The sequence below is a fragment of the Centropristis striata genome, chromosome 7 (genome assembly GCF_030273125.1).
Source record: "Centropristis striata isolate RG_2023a ecotype Rhode Island chromosome 7, C.striata_1.0, whole genome shotgun sequence".
Classification (NCBI taxonomy): domain Eukaryota; kingdom Metazoa; phylum Chordata; class Actinopteri; order Perciformes; family Serranidae; genus Centropristis; species Centropristis striata.
In genome coordinates this window covers 6,076,970-6,095,972 of record NC_081523.1, presented here as the reverse complement: position 1 = coordinate 6,095,972, position 19,003 = coordinate 6,076,970, and the positions used below count along the sequence as shown (strand labels likewise).

At 40.3% G+C, this 19,003-nt stretch overlaps 1 protein-coding gene across 2 annotated transcripts in view; it reads left to right on the top strand.

Moving 5' to 3' along the window:
* The first annotated feature begins 6,433 nt into the window (after window positions 1–6,433).
* The window catches only part of znrf3 (zinc and ring finger 3), a 102,863-nt gene continuing 90,293 nt past the window's right edge, over window positions 6,434–19,003 (top strand). For both annotated transcript variants that reach the window (XM_059336958.1, XM_059336957.1), the window contains exon 1: window positions 6,434–6,922. In XM_059336958.1, the coding sequence (XP_059192941.1) occupies window positions 6,686–6,922 (237 nt within the window). In that variant the 5' untranslated portion in view covers window positions 6,434–6,685. The remainder of the gene's footprint in view (window positions 6,923–19,003) is intronic.

Sequence of the window (19,003 nt, the reverse complement as noted above, 5' to 3'; positions counted from 1 at the left end):
TAAAAAAAACACCTAAATTACTTAAAAAATAAACAAAATGACCTAAAGAAGACTCAGAATTACCGAAAAAAGACACAAAATTATTTTAAAAAGACACAAAATTATTAAAAAAGACAAAAAATTATTTAAAAAAGACACAAAATTATCAAAAAAAGTAATTAAAGGGACCTTCCACACACAACATGGTAAAGTGCCATTCATATAAAACTCACATTAAACTTTCATATCAAGGTGGGGGCCACAAAATATCATCACGAGGGCTGCAATTGGCCCGCGGGCCGCGAGTTTGAGACCCATGACCTAGTCGCTGCAGAATTGCGCTTGCAGCAACCACGAAATTGAATCACTTTGACGTAAAAATGTAAGAAAATAAGGGTCCCCCTTTAAAGAGACAGGCGCTTAAACAAAGTGTTTCAGACAGAGGGTGAATACAGGGTTATTTTTTAGCATTAAAGCATGTGAATATATTGTAATAGAAACCATATAAAAAATACAAACATGAGCCTAAAATTGAGCATAAAATGCACCTGCTAAATAATCCAGAAAGAAAACTCCTTGGATACTTAATTAAAGGAAGTTAAAGGAAACTAGAGAAGTGAAGTTGCAGCTTCTCTCATGCAAACTTGCAGGAACCAGCAGAGGGCAGACTGGTAATAAAAGAGCACCAAGCAGAGTAATTGGATCAGTGTAACTTGTTGCCTTAATGCATTTTGTGCTCCATTAGCAGGCTGATAAAGTAAATCTAATTTAATGGCGTCATTAAGCTCGCAGGCCTTTTTAAAGTGGCATCATTCTTGCGTTTCTCCACTCAGAGCCACAACGTGTCTGCATGCCGTGTGAGGCAGAAACAGAAACAGGGTGTTAATTGTCACAAGGCAGATACGGGACATGTGGTGTGGATCAGGATTCATAAAACAGAGTGACGTCCAGTGTGATCTGTAAATTATTGTCATGCTCGAGGCGTTGGAGAAGTTCTTAAGTTTCAGCTTTGAATTGTTTTCCACCCTCCTTTTTCTTTTTTTTCTTCTTCTTTTTTTCTTTCTTTTGAGTCCGAACACATGTTGACCATCACGCTTTCTTCCAGAGGCGGCTGCATTCTTGACCTAAAAAGTCCTCACAGTTGGTTTTCATAATCACACTGCCACACAGCTGACAGCAAGATGAGACCTTGTTTTCTGGGCTTTTTTTTTTTTTTTTTTTTGGACATCTATCACTGTGCAGAGCTCTGACTTTTCTTTTTGTTTTTTTGTTTGCAAGAAGCCAACTTGGTAGTTGTTATTGGAAGTAGGCAGAGGTGGAAGAAGTATTCAGACCTTTTATTTAAGTAAAAGTACTAATGCAACACTGCAGCATTAAGAGTAAAAGTAGCAGCATCAATATGTACGGTGGCCCTGAGAGCTCACAGCGCTGCAACTTAAGAAAACACATGCAAATACATAAAACACAAGCAAATAGAGAAAACATCTTCATCAATTTGACAACACAAGTGCAGCATTTAGAAAACGCTCTGCAAAGACCACAACAGAAGTGTTTCCAGAGGACACTTAAAAGTGATTCAATTCAATTAGATTCAACTTTATTTATAGAGCGCATTTCATGCACAAGGCAGACTCAATGTGCTTCACAATGGATATACATAATTACAGTTATAAAACAAAACAAAAGAAAAGAAAAACAAACAAACAATTAAAAAAAACAATTACGAATTAATTGAAGAGTACAGGTAGACAAGCTATGCCATATTCACCACATACACACTTACTTACTCACACATGTGCACCCACTCCCACACACACACACAGTTCAACCGAATGCTGTTGAAAAAAGATAGGTTTTTAATCTGTTTTTAAAAGTGATGCACACGTTTGGACACACATGTGATATTATCACGTTATTTCACAATAATGATAATATCATGTTATAACGTGAAATTATCAACTTATTTCATGATAATGATATGTTCATGTTATAGAGTGATATAGAGCATTAGCCCGCTAGCCCGTATCAATCACATTGCTATTAAACAAATCAAATAAATGAATGATACACGTTTTAGTTGGTTTCTTTCAACGGCACCGAGTTGGTCTTGGTCTTGCTAGCCCGCTAACATTAGCACGCTATCCATCGCCAGCTAACGTTAACATGCTATCAATTGGCCGTTAGCATTAGCACGCTATGATCTGTATAACGTTATAACGTGAATTATCTTGAAATAACGTGATAATATCACAAGCGTGTCCAGATATGTGCATCACTTTGAATGGTCCTCTGGAAACACTTCTGTTATGTTCTGGTCTATTTGCTGCAAGTTTTCTTATTGTGTTGTGTTTTGGTCTTTGCAGCACATTTTCTAAAGGCTGCTCTTGTTTTGTCAAATTGATGAAGATGTTTTCTCTATTTGCTTGTGTTTTGTGTATTTGCATGTGTTTTCTTAAGTTGCAGCGCTGTGAGCTCCACCCTTTACACAGTAAAATCAGCTGTCCCCAATTTAACACTGTAAGAGTTGATCTTAACACTTTTAAAGTGTCTATATGGGTCCACACCTCAGAGTGTTAATTTAACACTTTTTCGAGTGTTGGTACCTTTACACTGAGTTAGTGTAAATGTGACTGTTTTTGGTGTTAAATTTTAACTCCATTACATTACTACATTTACATTACTGGTCTCACTCAGCCAACACGTCAAGCCAAATTTACCGTTTACTCACTTTTTATGTTACAGTGAGAGCAGCATGCATGCTAACCACTAGCTCATTAAGCAATTCAGCAGGTGTTCAGGTGGTTAGTAACAGCATGACGAGTAAAGTTACTGTGGCTCACCACTACAAAACGACCAGGTGCCCAAATATGTAATATTAATATTAATATACAATATAATCAGATACTTCATGTACTTACTGAACAGTGTAACTGTTAAAAGTTGAGATGTCGGAGTTAATATTTAAACATTAACATTACAGGTTTGATTTAGTGACACTTTTTGTGACACTATTTACTATAACTATTTACGACTGAGAGTTAATTATAATGGATTAACTCTATCCAGAGTATAATTAACTCTACTAGTGTATGTCTAGTTTAACACCAAGAATTAAACTCTTCTCAATTTGCTGTATGCCTTCATAATAACCAAAATCATTATCAATAAAACCATGGAAAATGTCTAGATATCAGCTCTTAAATTAAACTCTTATCAGCTTTTTTTGTTGTTATCATTATATTTGTCCAAACAAATGTACCTTTAATTGTACCAGGCATTAAAATGAGTGAAAACAGGGTGGTCTAATACATACACAAGAGTTGAACTTGTGTCACCTTTATAGACAGAAGAAGACTTGTACAGTATGTGTTGCATGGCACCGTGAGCTCTTTTCATGAATTGTTCAGTCGCACAAAAGATTCAAATCATCTTCCATCGAAGGAATGAAAAGATCGCGTGTGTGTGTGTGTGTCTTTTCAAGACACAGTGTGCTTATTTGCACATAATGAAGAGACATAATGACACATAATGAAGAGTCTGACACGCTGAAAGAAAAGGCACCAGGCAGGAGATGTTCCTCAGGAACTGGTCAGCATGGAGCGCTCACAAAAGACTCTTTATGCTGAACGGAGAGTGACTGAGAAATAATTGTCTTCTTCTAGCAGTAAATAACAGCAACAGTTTGTTTGAACAGACAAGTGTGCAGGATGAAGAGCAGATAATGAAGATGATGCTCATCGATGAATCATAAAGTCGCTTTTTTTCCATTCAGCCACTAATTCGACTCTCTGGAATTATGTTAAATTACATTTAAACATTTAGAGGTTTTGTTAAATGACTGAAATTATCTGTGATTAGCTTGTCAGACCGGTCCTGATGACGAGAACTACTTTGAAGATCAAAGGGAAGCAGTTAATTGGAGATCCATCCGTCTAAAGACTGGTGCACAATTATATGTGCAAGTGGATTGCCTTTAATTCATGTGCAATAACAACGGCTCATGACTAAGTAGCTCTGAAAAGATGATGACGAACGTTTACAGAGAGATTTAGAACAGTTTTTGCGCAATAGATAGATAGATATTGAGTCATATTTATGGGAGAGTTCACCGTTTCTGCAGCGAAATAACACATAAAAATGGAAAAGATAACAATATAACGACACTCCGAGGTACAGAAACAAATAATTACTATAAGAATTATTGTCATTTTTATATTGTTTTATATTGCAGATGTTTGTGGGTGTTAAAAATAACTTTATCAAGTCAAAAATGAATATATCATTTAATAATATTTGCTTGTTTATTCACTAAGTAGCACTGAAAAGATTATGAAAAAGTTTAGAGAGAGATTTAAAACAGTTTTTGCACAATAGATAGATAGATGTTGAGTCATATTTATGGGAGAGTTCACTGTTTCTGCAGCGAAATAACACATAAAAATGAAAAAAATAACAATATAACGACACTCCGAGGTACAGAAACAAAAAATTATTCTGAGTAATATTGTAATTCCTATATTAGTTAACATGTATAATTGTAATTGCAGATGTTTGTGCGTGTTAAAAATAACTTTATCATGAGTTTGTAATAAACAGGCAGGCACAAGTGTGTTGTGCAATCAAAATATAATATTTTATTTAATAATATTTGCTTGTTTATTCACTAAGTAGCACTGAAAATATGATGAAAAAAAGTTTAGAGCGAGATTTAAAACAGTTTTTGCGCAATAGATAGATAGATATTGAGTCATATTGATTGGAGATTTCACTGTTTCTGCAGCTAAATAACACATAAAAATGGAAAAAATTAACAATATAATGACACTCCGAGGTACAGAAACAAATAATTACTATAAGAATTATTGTCATTTTTATATTGTGCACATGGTTGATAAAGTCTAATGGATAATGCATGTTATCTTGTATGCATATGGCGAGGTGTTTCATTGTAATTGCAGGTGTTTGTGGGTGTTAATAACTTTATCATGAATTTGTAATACACAGGCAAGCACAAGTATGTACTACTATGTAGTAGTAAGTGCAATCAAAATATAATATTTTATTTAATAATATTTGCTTGTTCATTTACTAAGTAGCACTGATTAGATTAGAGTAGTTATATATATATATATATATATATATATATATATATTAATATGATATTAAGGTGGCACGGCAGCCAAAAAGCAGAGTAAAAAATATAAAAATATATTGATTTCACCATTTCACCTAATTTTGTCAACTTAAAAAAATATATTATTTTTTTAAAAAACATGATATTAAGCAGTAGTGTTTATTTTAAGGTGGCATGGCAGCCAAAAAGCAGATTAAAAAATATATTTATATATTGATTTCACAACTGCAAAACTTTTACTAGTTCCTAATTTTTGTCAATTTAGAAAAGAAAAATCTTTAAAAAATAATTGAAAATTATATCAAACAGTAGTGTTTATTTTAAGGTGGCACGGCAGCCATAAAGCGGAGTAAAAAAAAAATTATTGATTTCAACATTCGAAAACTTTTATTAAAGTTCCTAATTTCTGTCAACTTAATATATATATATATATATATATATATATATATATATATATATATAATTATTATTTTTTTTTTTTTATGATATCAAGCAGTAGTGTTTGCTTTTTGGCTGCCATTCCACCTTAAAATAGAGTTAAAAAAAATATATTTATATATTGATTTCCCCATTGGAAAACTTTTATTAAAGTTCCAAATTTCTGTCAATTTAAAAAAAATCATTAAACATTTTTTTTAACATGATATCAAGCATTAGTGTTAATTTTAAGGTGGCACGGCAGCCAAAAAGCAGAGTAAAAATATTTATATATTGATTTCACCACTGGAAAAGTTCCACATTTCTGTCAACTTAGAAAAAAATAAATGAAAAATAAATAAAAAATAATTAAATTTGATATAAAACAAACTGTTTGCAGTTTAACAACAACAACCTGTGTGATCAAATCCGAACCAGATTAAATAAAAAATTAGCCCGGTTAGATCCCGGAGCGTCCTGAAGAGGGTAGTGTTTATTTTAAGGTCGCACTGCAGCCAAAACCGTGTGGAAAAACCACCAGGGGCTGCAAACACGGCCTCAGCGTCACAAGCAGCGCGACCAGAGTGAATTAAGTGAAACTTTAACGCGTTAATTTGAATATTTGCTGAAACAATAACCCCCCTCCTGCTCCTCCTCGCGGCCAAGTCCTCCGCGCCTCCTTAAAAGTGAGTGCTGGCACTCCGGAGTGGGGAGTGCAAAGGAGAGGGTCAGAAAGATTGGTGGGTGGGGATATAACCCTTTTGGGAAAGAGAGAGAGAGAGAGAGAGAGAAAGAGAAAAAAAAATCACGTGTTTGGAGATCAAAGGAGATCCGCTTTGTAGAGGAGGAGGAGGAGGAGGGGGGTGAGAAAGAAAGAGAGAGAGAGAGAGAGAGAGAGAGAGAGAGAGAGAGAGAGAGAGAAAGAGAGAGGGAGCGTTTGCAGGCAATGTAATTGACAAGGCTTGCAGTGGTGAAATAAACACGCTTCAGCCCAGGCGCAGCTTTTTATTGCACAATTCTGCCTCTTTTTTTTTTTTTGACGCATCGCCCCGTAGCGCGCGTTATTCCAGAGCTGGTTTTTTTAATTACCTTTCACCCGATTAATTAAAATCCGTGTGAAATTATGTCCCGATCGGCGCAGATCCAGCCGGCAAGATGATGATTTTAGCACGGAGAGCCTCAGATCGTGCACCCGATACGGCGGCGGCGCTCCTGGTGATCTTGGTGGTTGCCGCTTGTCTCGGTACCGCTCTCGCCAAGGATACCGCCTTTGTGGAAGTGGTTCTGTTCGAGTCCAGTCCCAATGGAGATTATACTACTTACACGACTGGCTTGCAAGGACGGTTCTCCAAGGCTGGAGCCACTATCAGCGCGGAGGGGGAGATCGTTCAAGTAAGTCTTTTTATTTTTTATTTCTTTCTATTATTTTTTTTGTGGAAGGAGGAGGAGGAGGAGGAGGAGGAGGAGGAGGAAGGGCGAGTAGGAGTCCCCGAGCAACAGTACCAGGACGCGGGGTGTAATTTTACCAAGCTGCCCTGCTTCAAACTTTTTCCACCGGGGCTGGGGGAGTTGTATATAGTGTGTGTGTGTGTGTGTGTGTGTGTGAGGATGGTACTAAGCTTGCAAGCATATGCGGTCACAAGATGGCTCCTATCTTGTGGAATTCATTCACAGGGAAAACATGCTCTTGCAGGTTATTTTGTTGATGTCTGGAGCTCAACTTGTGCTCTCCTTCACTTTATTTAACCCCAAAACGCCTTTAGGGAAGCTGCTTTCCTCTCAAAAGTACATAAAATAGCAGCAAATCTTCCCAAACGGGGACAAAAAGTTTGCAAACTTTCCCCCGAGCTGGCTTCGTTTCACAACAGCAGCAAAGGGCAGCGAGGCTGGTTTTGGTTTGTGCTTTTTCTTTGCTTGTTTGTGCAGCTTTTGCACCAAAAGTGCGCCTGTTTGAATATGCAGAAGAAGTTGGCTTTAACGGTGGGATAAGTTTGTTTTTATTGCCCGTACCGACGTGTTAGTAGCCCACAGTCCCGCCGCTTGTAGCCTGTTACTATGTAGCCGTCATCAACACTGCATGTTTAGGGTTTAACCTTACATGTAACTATTCTAACTCCTTTATAAACGCATATCGTCACCCTGTTATAATAACCGCCTAAGTTACTTTTTCAAGTTTTGCAGGAAACACAAAAAACGTCACCAAAAGTGTAACATATGACATTTATTGATCATTTCACTCAAAAAGGATGTAACAAAGGATGGCTATTGGCATAGTAATAACACTGTGTGTAAATTATGTAACTTAAGAGAAATAAATGACATAGGCCATTTTTTTAACATGCCTTTGTGACTTAAGCAAGATATGGTAACACTTTATTTTGAAGGAGTCACACAAGCCTGTCAGAAACATGACATGACAAGTATCAGGAGCATTAATGTTACTTCAAAGTGTCATTAATGTTCATGACACATCCCATGTCACGTTTATGACACGCTCATGTCACCCTTATGTGACTTAGGCAATTTTTTGAACATGCCTTTGTAACTTAAGCAAGTGTGGTAACACTTTATTTTGAAGGAGAGTGACATGAGCGCGTCATAAACATGACATGGGATGTGTCATGAACATTAATGACACTTTGAAGTAACATTAATGCTCATGATACTTGTCATGTCATGTTTATGACATGCTCATGTCACTCTTATGTAGACACCTTCAAAATAAAGTGTTACCATATCTTGCTTAAGTCACAAATGCATGTTAAAAAAATTGCCTAAGTCTTATGTTATTTTGACTTAGGCATAATAAATCCGCTTAAGTCACACACTTGACATAGGCCATTATCTTAAAGGGGTAAAATCACATGATCTGATCAAGTGAGGATGTAGGTGATTTTACCATAGGTAGCTATGAGGAGATGATTTGGGAAAAAACCCCAATTCTGACAAAAAATGACGATTATTTTAACAGTGTGACGATATAAAGAATAGCTGAGGCAGTTTTTTTCATGGTAGAAGAAACCTTGTTCTCCATGTTTTATGTCCTGGCCCCCCAAACATGACAAGTGCTCTTGGCTGGAGCTGGTTGTGTTTGGATCAAACCTCCTCCAAGCTTTGATCGAGTACAAGTCACTAAAATATGAAGCTTTTTGCTCCACAGCCAAGCGGTTTTTATTTGAAGTTTTTCATAATTCTTGCCTAATCTACTTGGCCCAGCTGCAAAGAGAGTTTGGGGAGTTGCAGTCATGTGCCAGAGATTTAAAGTTGCATGTTTTATTTTACCCTGACCTCTGTCTAGCATGTCCTGTTCTGTGTTGCTGGTGATGGAGGCAGCAGCAGCAGCAGCTCTGTGAATGATGTAAAGATGTGTTTTTATGGCCTGTATGCACACTTTCAAGTTATTTATCTAGATCCCCATAAGCCACTATGAAGGTAGCAACTACTCCTCTTTATCCACATAATCATAACATAACAAAAAATGTTAAAAAGTGAGTAAAAAGTAGGGGTGTAACAATGATATGTACATAGATATGGCTTTTTTATGGATTTATGAAGTTCCAGTAGCATACAAATACAAATGCAATTAAAATAAACAATCAACAGTTAACAAAACAATACACTATTAAAGTAAATAAGTGAAAAATATAGATATAGGATAGATGTATATCAATAAATATAGAGGAATGTATGGCATTGTGTTTCGTACGGTGGATAAATGACCAAATAAGACTTAAATTAGCAGTTAAATATGATATAAATATAAATTATATATCGTTTAATCAGTGAATGATCCAACTGCATCAATGCATATCCATCCATTCTTGTTTGCTTATCCAGGGCCGGGTCGCGGGGGCAGCAGGCTAAGCAGGGCATTCCGCCATCTTTAATATACGCTTTTATTTTGACAGTCTCCTGTTTTTGGGCATGTCCTATGTTCACAATTGAAAGATCATCACAATCTCTTTAAGTTAACCTGTCAAAATCATGAGATGGTTTATTTTTATTCTTTGTATTAGAAAAGAATGTATTGTTTTTCGTTTCAATGTGTGGAAAAGCTCGGAAATAAGATGGTGAAATCATATTTTAGTTGCTTTTTGTGAGTTTATATGCATGTAACAGGTGTTAAATGGGCGTATGATATCGTCTCATAAATCCAAGTCAAGGAGAGCAAGAGAACTAAAGACAAACAAGCTAAAAAAAACGAGAAAAAAAACAATAAATCAACATTAAAAACAATACAGCAAGTAGTCACACTTGGTCTTAAATAGTCAGTAAAACATTTTATTTAAGTTCTGTGAGGTGTCTGTAAAAATCCAAACATAAACTGCATTTGAATGAAGTTTGACATTGATGTTGATGTTGGACTCCACTTCCTCATGGCGTGTTTTTCTGATGTTGGGGTCACTTATCGGATCACCTGGAGATGAAAACAAAAGGTGTCATTGCATGAACACGAGCAGATTTGATGGTTGAGTTTTTATTCTCATTTGTTGTTTATAAAAGCCGGTAGAAGCTGAAGTGTGACCTCAGACTGAAGAAACTATTGAGATTATTGGTTTGTGGTGGGAGGCCAGCTTACAATGCAGCATCTGCAGCAGGGGTCTCAAACTCGCGGCCCACGGGCCAATTGCGGCCCTCGTGAAGATATTTTGTGGCCCTCACCTTGATATGAAAGTTTAATGTGAGTTTTATATGAATGGCACTTTACCGTGTTGTGTGTGGAAGGTCCCTTTAATTACTTTTTTTGGTAGTTTTGTGTCTTTTTTTAAATTAATTTTGGCTTTCTTAATAAGTTTGTGTCTTTTTGATTATTTTTATGTCTTTTTAAAATAATTTTGTGCCTTTTTTGGTCATTTTGTGTCTTTTTTTGGTCATTTTGATACTGCCTCCAGCGGCCCCCAGGTAATTTGAGTTTGAGACCCCTGATCTGCAGAGAGAGGGAGAGAGTCGAAGGGTGAGAGGGTGTTTAAATGCTACAAATCCACACATTAGAGTTTAGAGTAGATAGAGTCAAGTTCTTGCTGGTGGTCTGCATCGCAAGAAACCTCGACTTTGTTGTGGAATTTCTGCAGCACGAGTCAAGACGCCGATTCATCTGGTGCTGAATTTCCACGTCCAGCAGCATCTTCTCAGCACATGCATGCATTTTTTGTTTTCCTGGAGAATGCAGACTCTTACTTTGAAGGAAAGATGATCAAAGGAAGGGATGCTCGGCACAAAAATGGCCCCTGTTTATACTCCGTGATGGCCATTTGGCGCCACCCGGCAACCACACAGAAATGTCGGACCTCAGCTTTACATCGAAAACCACATCTATTTAGGTTTGCTTTCTTTGCTAACATAGCTTCTGACCACTTAGAGGCAGCTTATATTTTGTCAGGCTATAATGAGGGGCAGTTCGTCCAGCACGGAGCACTGTCTTGAATTTCTTGCAGCATATATTCCACCAAAGATTTATGAAAGTTGAAACTGACAATGAATGACAACCATACAACCTGAGGAGTATAATTTTAAACTGGTATCAAATTCCCCACTTGCAAATCCTATACTTGTGAAATAACATTGCAGGAACGTGTTGGGAAATTGCTGCGGTGTTGTAACGGATATAGTTTTACACTGGAATTGGGTTGAACACAAATATTTAGGTTCCTGTGTATTCAGTTGTCCGCACTGACCTCTGCAACCGTCGCACTTGTCGACTTTTTTATGCTTACAAGGTCTGAGCCTGCTTGTGTTCACTGAATAGGGCGCTTGATTTGGTCTGCCTGAGGTTTCAGGAGCCCTCTAGTCCTCTCTGCTGCTGTTTGGACGGAGCCCTGAGGGGTTTTCTTTACCTTGTGTGTTCAGCGGTGGCCAGACCTCAGCAGGTACAGGTTCAAACACATGGGGAAGGGGGGGGGCTTGGCAGCGTTCCTGAGCAAAGACCCGACCACAAATCGCCACTCATATACATCATATACACTCCCAGCTCGCCTTTTTTGCTAATTCCCTGAAGCTAACACCCGCTCTGCTCTGCCTGAAGAGTGCGAAAAGTGGCAAACGCTGCCAGAGGGCCAAAAATAATAAATTAAGTAAATTTGCTTCTTAATAGGATAGATTTATATAAATAAATATAGAGGAATGTATGGCATTGTGTTTTGTACGGTGGATAAATGACCAAATAACACTTAAATTAGCAGTTAAATATGATGTGAATATAACTTATATATCATTTAATCAGTGAATGATCCGACTGCATCAATGCATATCCATCCATTCTCATCAGCTTATCTGGGGCCGGGTCGCGGGGGCAGCAGGCTAAGCAGGGCATTCCGCCATCTTTAATATACGCTTTTATTTTGACAGTGTCCTGTTTTTGGGCATGGCCTATGTTCACAATTGAAAGATCATCACAATCTCTTTAAGTTAACCTGTAAAAATCATGAGAAGGTCTTATTTTTATTCTTTGTATCAAAAAAGAATGCATTGTTTTTCATTTCAATGTGTGGAAGAGCTCAGATATAAGACGGCAAAATCATATTTTAGTGTTTTTTTAGCAGGTACGGGTTCAAACACAGGGGGAAGGGGGGGCTTGGCAGCGTTCCTGAGCAAAGACCCGACCACAATCGGCGCTCACATACACTCCCAGCTCGCCTTTTTTGCTAATTCCCTGAAGTTAACACCCGCTCAGCTCTGCCTGAAGAGTGCAAAAAAGTGGCAAACGCTGCCAGAGGGCCAAAAATAATAAATTAAGTTAATTTGCTTCTTGCTCTGCTCTAAAGGGGGGGAGGCAGCATGACGACGCAGATCTGGCCACAGTGCCAAACCCCAAAGCTTCCCGAGCCAGTTCCCTGATTGCTGCAGTTTAACTCCGAAATAGCAAAGTAATCAATGTCTCCTTAAATCACCCTGTCAAGACATTAAGTGTGTGTATCAGCAGCAGCGGCGGTTTCCCTAAGACGACCTTACGAGTGTATTTACATCACCGGGTCTTAACTCTGATTCTTGGCGACCGGGGTACTGCAGGTTTCTCATCCTGCCAGGTAGTTAATTGTATTCACCCCTTGTCCCAGATTTAAAGACTTCCTGAGTGGAAATGCCCCGGTGAAATGAAAAATCATCACTGTGAGCTTCGAGCCCGGAGAAAATTGGTGAAGTGGAGAAACACTGACTTAGAGGATTTGGATGCAATTTCATCTTTTATATAGCTCAGAAGTTCTGCTCGCCTTGCTTTACTTTTCCACATAGTAGCAGCAGTTTTGACTTAAAGTGACAGTATTGATTATTTAAAGTGGAGGATGTATGAGCTACTTATCCACAGTCAGTGTATTATCTAATGTAGATGGTAGCCAGCATGGCTCCAGAGTGAAAAAGAAAGCAGGAGTACTGACAGTAAAGTGAAGCAATGTACTGCTGTGGACAGGGGCAGCTGTAAAACATATTTTAGCCACCTAAAAAAAGGCTCACCTAAAAAGTCTATTTTAGCTTAAGTGTACGCCGTGTTTAGAGTATTTTCACCACTTTACCTTGCTGTCACAAAGCCCTTTTTAAGTTTAACTATGCTCTCTTTAAATCCGCCAGACTGCATTGACAAAAACAGTAATTTAAGCTTGCAGAACACAGGAGTTGCTGCTCTTCCGCTGCCTCAATCTGTTTGTTTGTGTTATTGTGTGACTTTTTGTGTTTTATAGGTAAGTTCGGATGCAGCGAAGTTGCACAATAACACAAATAAACTAACTGATGGAGGCGACTGTCGTGCAGCAACTCCTGTGTTCTGCAGGGTTAAATTGCTGTTTTTGTCAATGGAGTTTGGTGGCCTTTAGAGCTTCACTTCCCGCTGCGTAAAATTACACCAGGCTATAAAGCAGTGGAAATATTTTAAATATAGTTATAAACTTGAACTTGTTTAGATTTTTGCTGCTGCCCCTTTCCACGGCTGTATATTGTTTAGCTTCTGTGTCTGTTTCTCCAAACTGGAAGCTGGCCAACCACAATCTCCTGTAGGTAATACACTTAACTATAGACAAGTACCTCAAAAAACCTTACTTTAATAATTGTGTGTCTTTTAAAAAAAATAATTTTGTGTCTTTTTTGGGTAATTTTCTGTCTTTTTTAAAATAACTTTGTCTTTTTTGTTAATTTAGTGTTTTTTCAGTCATTTTGTGTCTTTTTCTAAGTAATTTAGGTTTTTTTTCTGTCATTATTGGTCTTTTTTTGTTTAAAAAATCCACACTATCCCTTTAACAACGGCAGATTTAGCCACAACCAGATCATCGTCTGATTGAGTCACCCAGGTGTGAATATGGACACCGGCAGGTGCTGCCAAAGCCGGATGAAACCGAAAGCACTCGGTGTAATCTAATTTCTGGAATGGCCTTTATAATGCTGGTCAGACTGCTGGTCAACATGCTGTTGTTGACAGCTCACACACACACACACACACACACACACACACACACACACCTCTCCTGATTAATACAGGTTTGCTGCGGAGGGAAACACCATCTGCTGCTCATCATTCTCCATTGTCTCCGCCACGCCAAATCGTCTTTCCTGTAGCCGAGATGAGCCGCGATGCTCTGCATGAGCGCACATCTGCCTCTGATTTCCAGCGGGCCCGTGCTGTCAGCATGTGAGTGAGGAGCCGAGGCCGGGACGTGGCAGGGGCACCGCGAGGACCAGATGGAACTCATAGTGTCGTCGGCCAGAACCAGAGGGAATAATGTGGCTTTTGCCTACTTCCTCTCCGAAAGGGACACAGAGACGGGGACATCCCCTGAATCCAGCGTCAGGAAGAAGAGGCTATAGTTTCCCAACACCCATGAGCTGTTTCACCTTTGAACTTCATCTCCATGTGCATGAAGTGCCAGTAACTATAGCTGGGAGACTTCATGATGTGGTTCTTTGAAAGTGGCTGTTTTTTTTGTTTTTTTTCTGACTGGATGTGCAGGGGGAAAGTGGCGGTTTTGAGCTAAGACAACGATGAGCTTAAATACTGGAGCTCCTACCTTGGAGCTGGCAGGAGTTGTGTCGCGCTGCATTTAGACTATAATGAGAGCTTTAGTGGTTTAAGGCATCCAGCGCGCTTTCTCACCACAGGCTGGAAACCCCAAGAGGCCATAATGGGCCGGGCCCAGACGGGAGGTGCCAGGGACCGGGCCACTCCCAGCGCCAAAGCAACAGTAGCAGTACACAAACGCTGGTTTAAAAGGTTAAAAGTGCTGCTCCCTACTTTTTTCCATTTATTGGCTTGGCGGTCGCAGCTGTATTTTAAGTGCTATCGTCTCTTAACCGCCACCCTGTTTCACTTTCATGTCCCAGCCAAAGTAATTTGAGGCTGCGTTTCTCCCCTTTTCGGAATAGAACAGACTAAACTGTTTTTCTCTTTCTCTTGCTTAACACCCCCCTCCCACACACACACACACACACACACACACACACACTCTCACCCCCCCACCACCCGTCTGCTCTTTCTGGTGCAGCCAAAATTTGTCATGCATCCCATAATGCATGTGCAAGATCTCAAGCGAAGATTACTCCTATCTCTTAACCAGCGTGCACTAATGAATTGCCAAAACTCCACCAGAATCAGGGTTTTCTGGTGTTGCAGGCTTGTAGGGTGCCAATTATGAACCACAGCATCCTGGTCCCCTTGTTTCAGGGCACCTGTTAGGAGGACTAAGAGAGTCTGAGCTGATTTGTTAACTGGCAAATAACTCTGACTTCATTTCTCGCACTTCCCTTGCACTCTTTTGTGTGAACTTGGATTGAATTTCCATTTCTCTGCTCCAACCCTGTGATTTTAATGCGAGGATGTGTTGTTGATGTTGTCTTTTTGTCTTTTGTTTTCATGTAACTTCTGGCTGCAACACAGATTTTTCCCTATTGGGACAATAAAGATAAACCTGAACCTTTAAATACCCCCCAAATCCTTTCAAATGATCAATAGATTCAATAGTTAAGCACATAAATAGACAAAAACAATAACAATTGCCCATTTTATATTCCCTTTAGAATAGGATTACATCTTCAAATAGCTTATTTTGATCATGCATGAATGAAAAAAACAAATTTTAAAGTGATAATAAAAGAGGAAAAAGCTGCAAATCTTTGCATTGGAGATGCACGAACCAGCTGATATCTGCCATTTTTACTTGCCATATCATCAATCAACACATAAACTTGTTGTGAACGTTCTGAAAATTGGCTAATTGTGCAATCAACCCAGTCACAATCTTGCAGTAATGCATTCAAATTCTATTTTTAGCATTGGACTCGAGGCACTGATTGCCTGTAGTGAACGTTTAGTTGACGCCTTAATTTCCTGTTGGAGCTTTTAGTAATTGTTCAGATCTTCTTTTCTAATTGGCTACACCATCTCTGCAGCCAGCAGCAGCCTCTGTTTCCCTCTCCTGCGTCTCTTCTCTTCCCACCTCTCCACCTGGAACAAGTGCATGTTGGTACTGGTGGCCCCAGTAGCTATGTTAGCTTCCACTGGGCTGAGCGAGTGGCTGAGCCGACCTTTGATGTTAGATTAGCAGTCAGCGCTGATGCTCGGTGCTGCTTTCAATCGGAGCCTCTCCCAGGGGAACCCTATTCCCCCGTGTCGCCCCTCCTCCTGATCTGCTATTGATTATGTGTCCGAGCTCATTTGTATGAACGTCTTGTGTTTGTCTTTTGCTTTAGTGATGAGGAAATGTTAATTCATCTTTGCCCCGAGGCTGCGATTTCTCTCTGATGAGTGCAGGGAGATGCACTATGAGAGGATGTCACACTTAAACAGGTGAAACAGTGATTTTTCACACCGCCTGGGTTATTTTTGAAACGCATTTGTGACGAGCCAGGAGTAGAGATAGACCGATATATCAGCCAGACGATATATATCGGGCCGATGTTTGTGTTTTTTACTTGTATCGGCATCGGCCGATACGGGCGTGCGTTCACCGATCAATTAGCCCATTTCACTGATCCAACAGCAGGCAACATCTACCATTCTCTGGTGAGCTGCTGCTTATACCGGAAAATAGAAAAACACATCAAATATGTGGATCATCTGAGGCGCCACCACCTCCAGGCCTAGAACAACATACACATTGTTTGCTATCCAACTGTTCATATGTTTTTGTTTGTTTTGTTAAAAAATGTTTCTTTTTTTGTTTAAATTGATTGATTTGTTATAACTGTCCATTTTTATCATGTAAATGGAGGGAGAAAAGGCAATATCGGCGTCAAGAATCGGCCCCAAAAAAAAAATCGGCAGCACGTATCGGGGATCGGTTAAGACTGATGTCAAAATAATCGGTATCGGCATTAAAAAACCCGTATCGGTCGATCACTAGCCAGGAGTGTTTTTTTTTTCTTTTGCTTTCTGTGTCTGTGTGATGAAACGGAGCTGAGTCCATCCCCTCAGCCCATATCTTTATCCACGGACACAGAGGGTCTGCAAAACAAAAGCTAAGGGGTCGAGGGTTATGAAATGACAATGCTCACAGTGGCTCATCCAGGCAGAGGCATGCTTTGTTGTCGGCCAGGAATGTGCTGACTAACCAGGGAAGGCCACAACGCCAGCCTCCCCTTTTGTTGTACTTTTTTTTGCCAATAGACTAGAAAGGTAGCTGCACTGGGACTCCATTTCTCTGTGAGCGCTCCACTCCATCCGCCTCTCTCTCCTCCTACCTCTTAATACACTCTACCCTCGCACTACTCGCATTTGTTTTCATGTAAAGAGAGGTCTTATCACAGATCCGTCCCACTCACTCAAGCTCAAGAAGACCGGGTTCAAAGTTCTTCCTTTTGTGTACAACATTACATAATTATCAGCCTCATATGCCTACAAAACATGCTGCAGGAAGACCCTGCCCTCTTGTTGTTTTCACACTGATTTGTTGCAGCTCTGGTTGCATTTTCTCCGGTAATTCATCAAGGAAGAGATTTACTGGTTTTGTGCACATGATCACCCTCGACCTAATGCATCATATTAATGTTGTGAGGCTGTTCCTGACAGGCCCTCTGTCAGTAACCCTGCCATTTTTCAATTTCCTCCTTTTTTTGTTTCCCTTTTAATGGATTCCAACACAACCGTGGCAAAGGTCATTTACAGACGTCCCAGATGGGGACGATCAGTTTCAGGTGGAAGCTCTGACCCCGTCACGTCCATCTTTGCCATAAACCATCTTCCAGTGGTTTCCAGAGGCTACTTGTCTGTCTGTGTGTGCAGGTAGTTGTTCCAGTAATGAGCTAGATCCAGGCTGTAACACAATGAGGCCAGAGGTATGATGGATTGGGCTGGTTTGGTCCGATGAGAACAAGCTGGGTTATCTCATTTTTTTCTCCCCGTGGCGTGCTGCTTGTCCTCCGCAGCTCCACAGTGAAGATGTATCGCTGCATCTTCCCACCTCCTCCTCCTCTTCCTGTTGCTAAAGATGCGCCCTAGATTCTTTTTTAAATGAAAAATTGGCTTTCTTTTCATGTCGTCCCTGTATCACGGGTATACTGAAGATATTTGGAGCACGGGGGCTTTCTATTTCGCTCTTTGCTGTTTTTATTTTTGCCACAAGCACTCCTCTTAAAGATGTTTTTTTTTTGCTCATTTTGTGCCGTGCAGTTGCACCTGAAGCTGAGATAAGTCAGTGTTTCTGTAGCTGTGCGAGACCTTCGCCAACGCATTCTGATTCAACTCTTAGGAGAACTCCAGAAAGGGTCGGGGGTGACTTTTCCTTTCCTGAATCTACCGATATAGTACCTCCGCTGACACACCATGTCAGTAAAGGCATTGTAGTGTAGCCGTGAGCTTTCAGAAAGCCTCCACAGTTCCTCCTGTCCTTCCCCTCGACCCCCGTCGGCAGCTCAGGCCACGCTGCGTCCCTCTGCAGCCCCTGGACCCTGATCAGGGAGGGGCCTGCAGGGTTGGCTGAATAGCTGCCGGGAGCCGTGCTGCGGGTGTAAACCACATGAATGTGCCGCCTGAGCAGATAGGATCAGGCGAGGCAGGGAGGCCTGGGAGGCCGCGACGCTCGGCGCAGCCCCACGCGCTAACATCAAAGGCAGCGCCGAAGGGGGGGCGGGGGAGGAGGGAAGAAGAGCGAGAGAGAGAGAGAGAGAGAGAGAGAGAGCGAGGGCTGGGCCAAACTCTTCAAAGGCCTCTCTGAGTAATGCCGGCCCTGATATGCAGCGCTGCAAAACTGAATGATGATGTAATTGCAGGCCTTCGAGCTAAATCCGCTCCCATACAAATAAAGGTGGAGGTGTTCCCTTGCACAGGCACGGTGAGAAAAATACTCCGAGTGTTGTGTTGGAGCCAGAGAGTTTTAGAGAGAGACGCTGTCGGGTCACCTCCTGACGCGACGCTAATGTAAGGATCCCACTGAAAGGAATTGTATTTACGTTTTTGATGGAGGAGTTGGAACGGCCGACGTTTTTTTTATCTGATTTCAGCAGATAGGTTAATCCACTGGGCGTTTTCTAAAGTACACAACAGGTGGAACAGAGTTGACT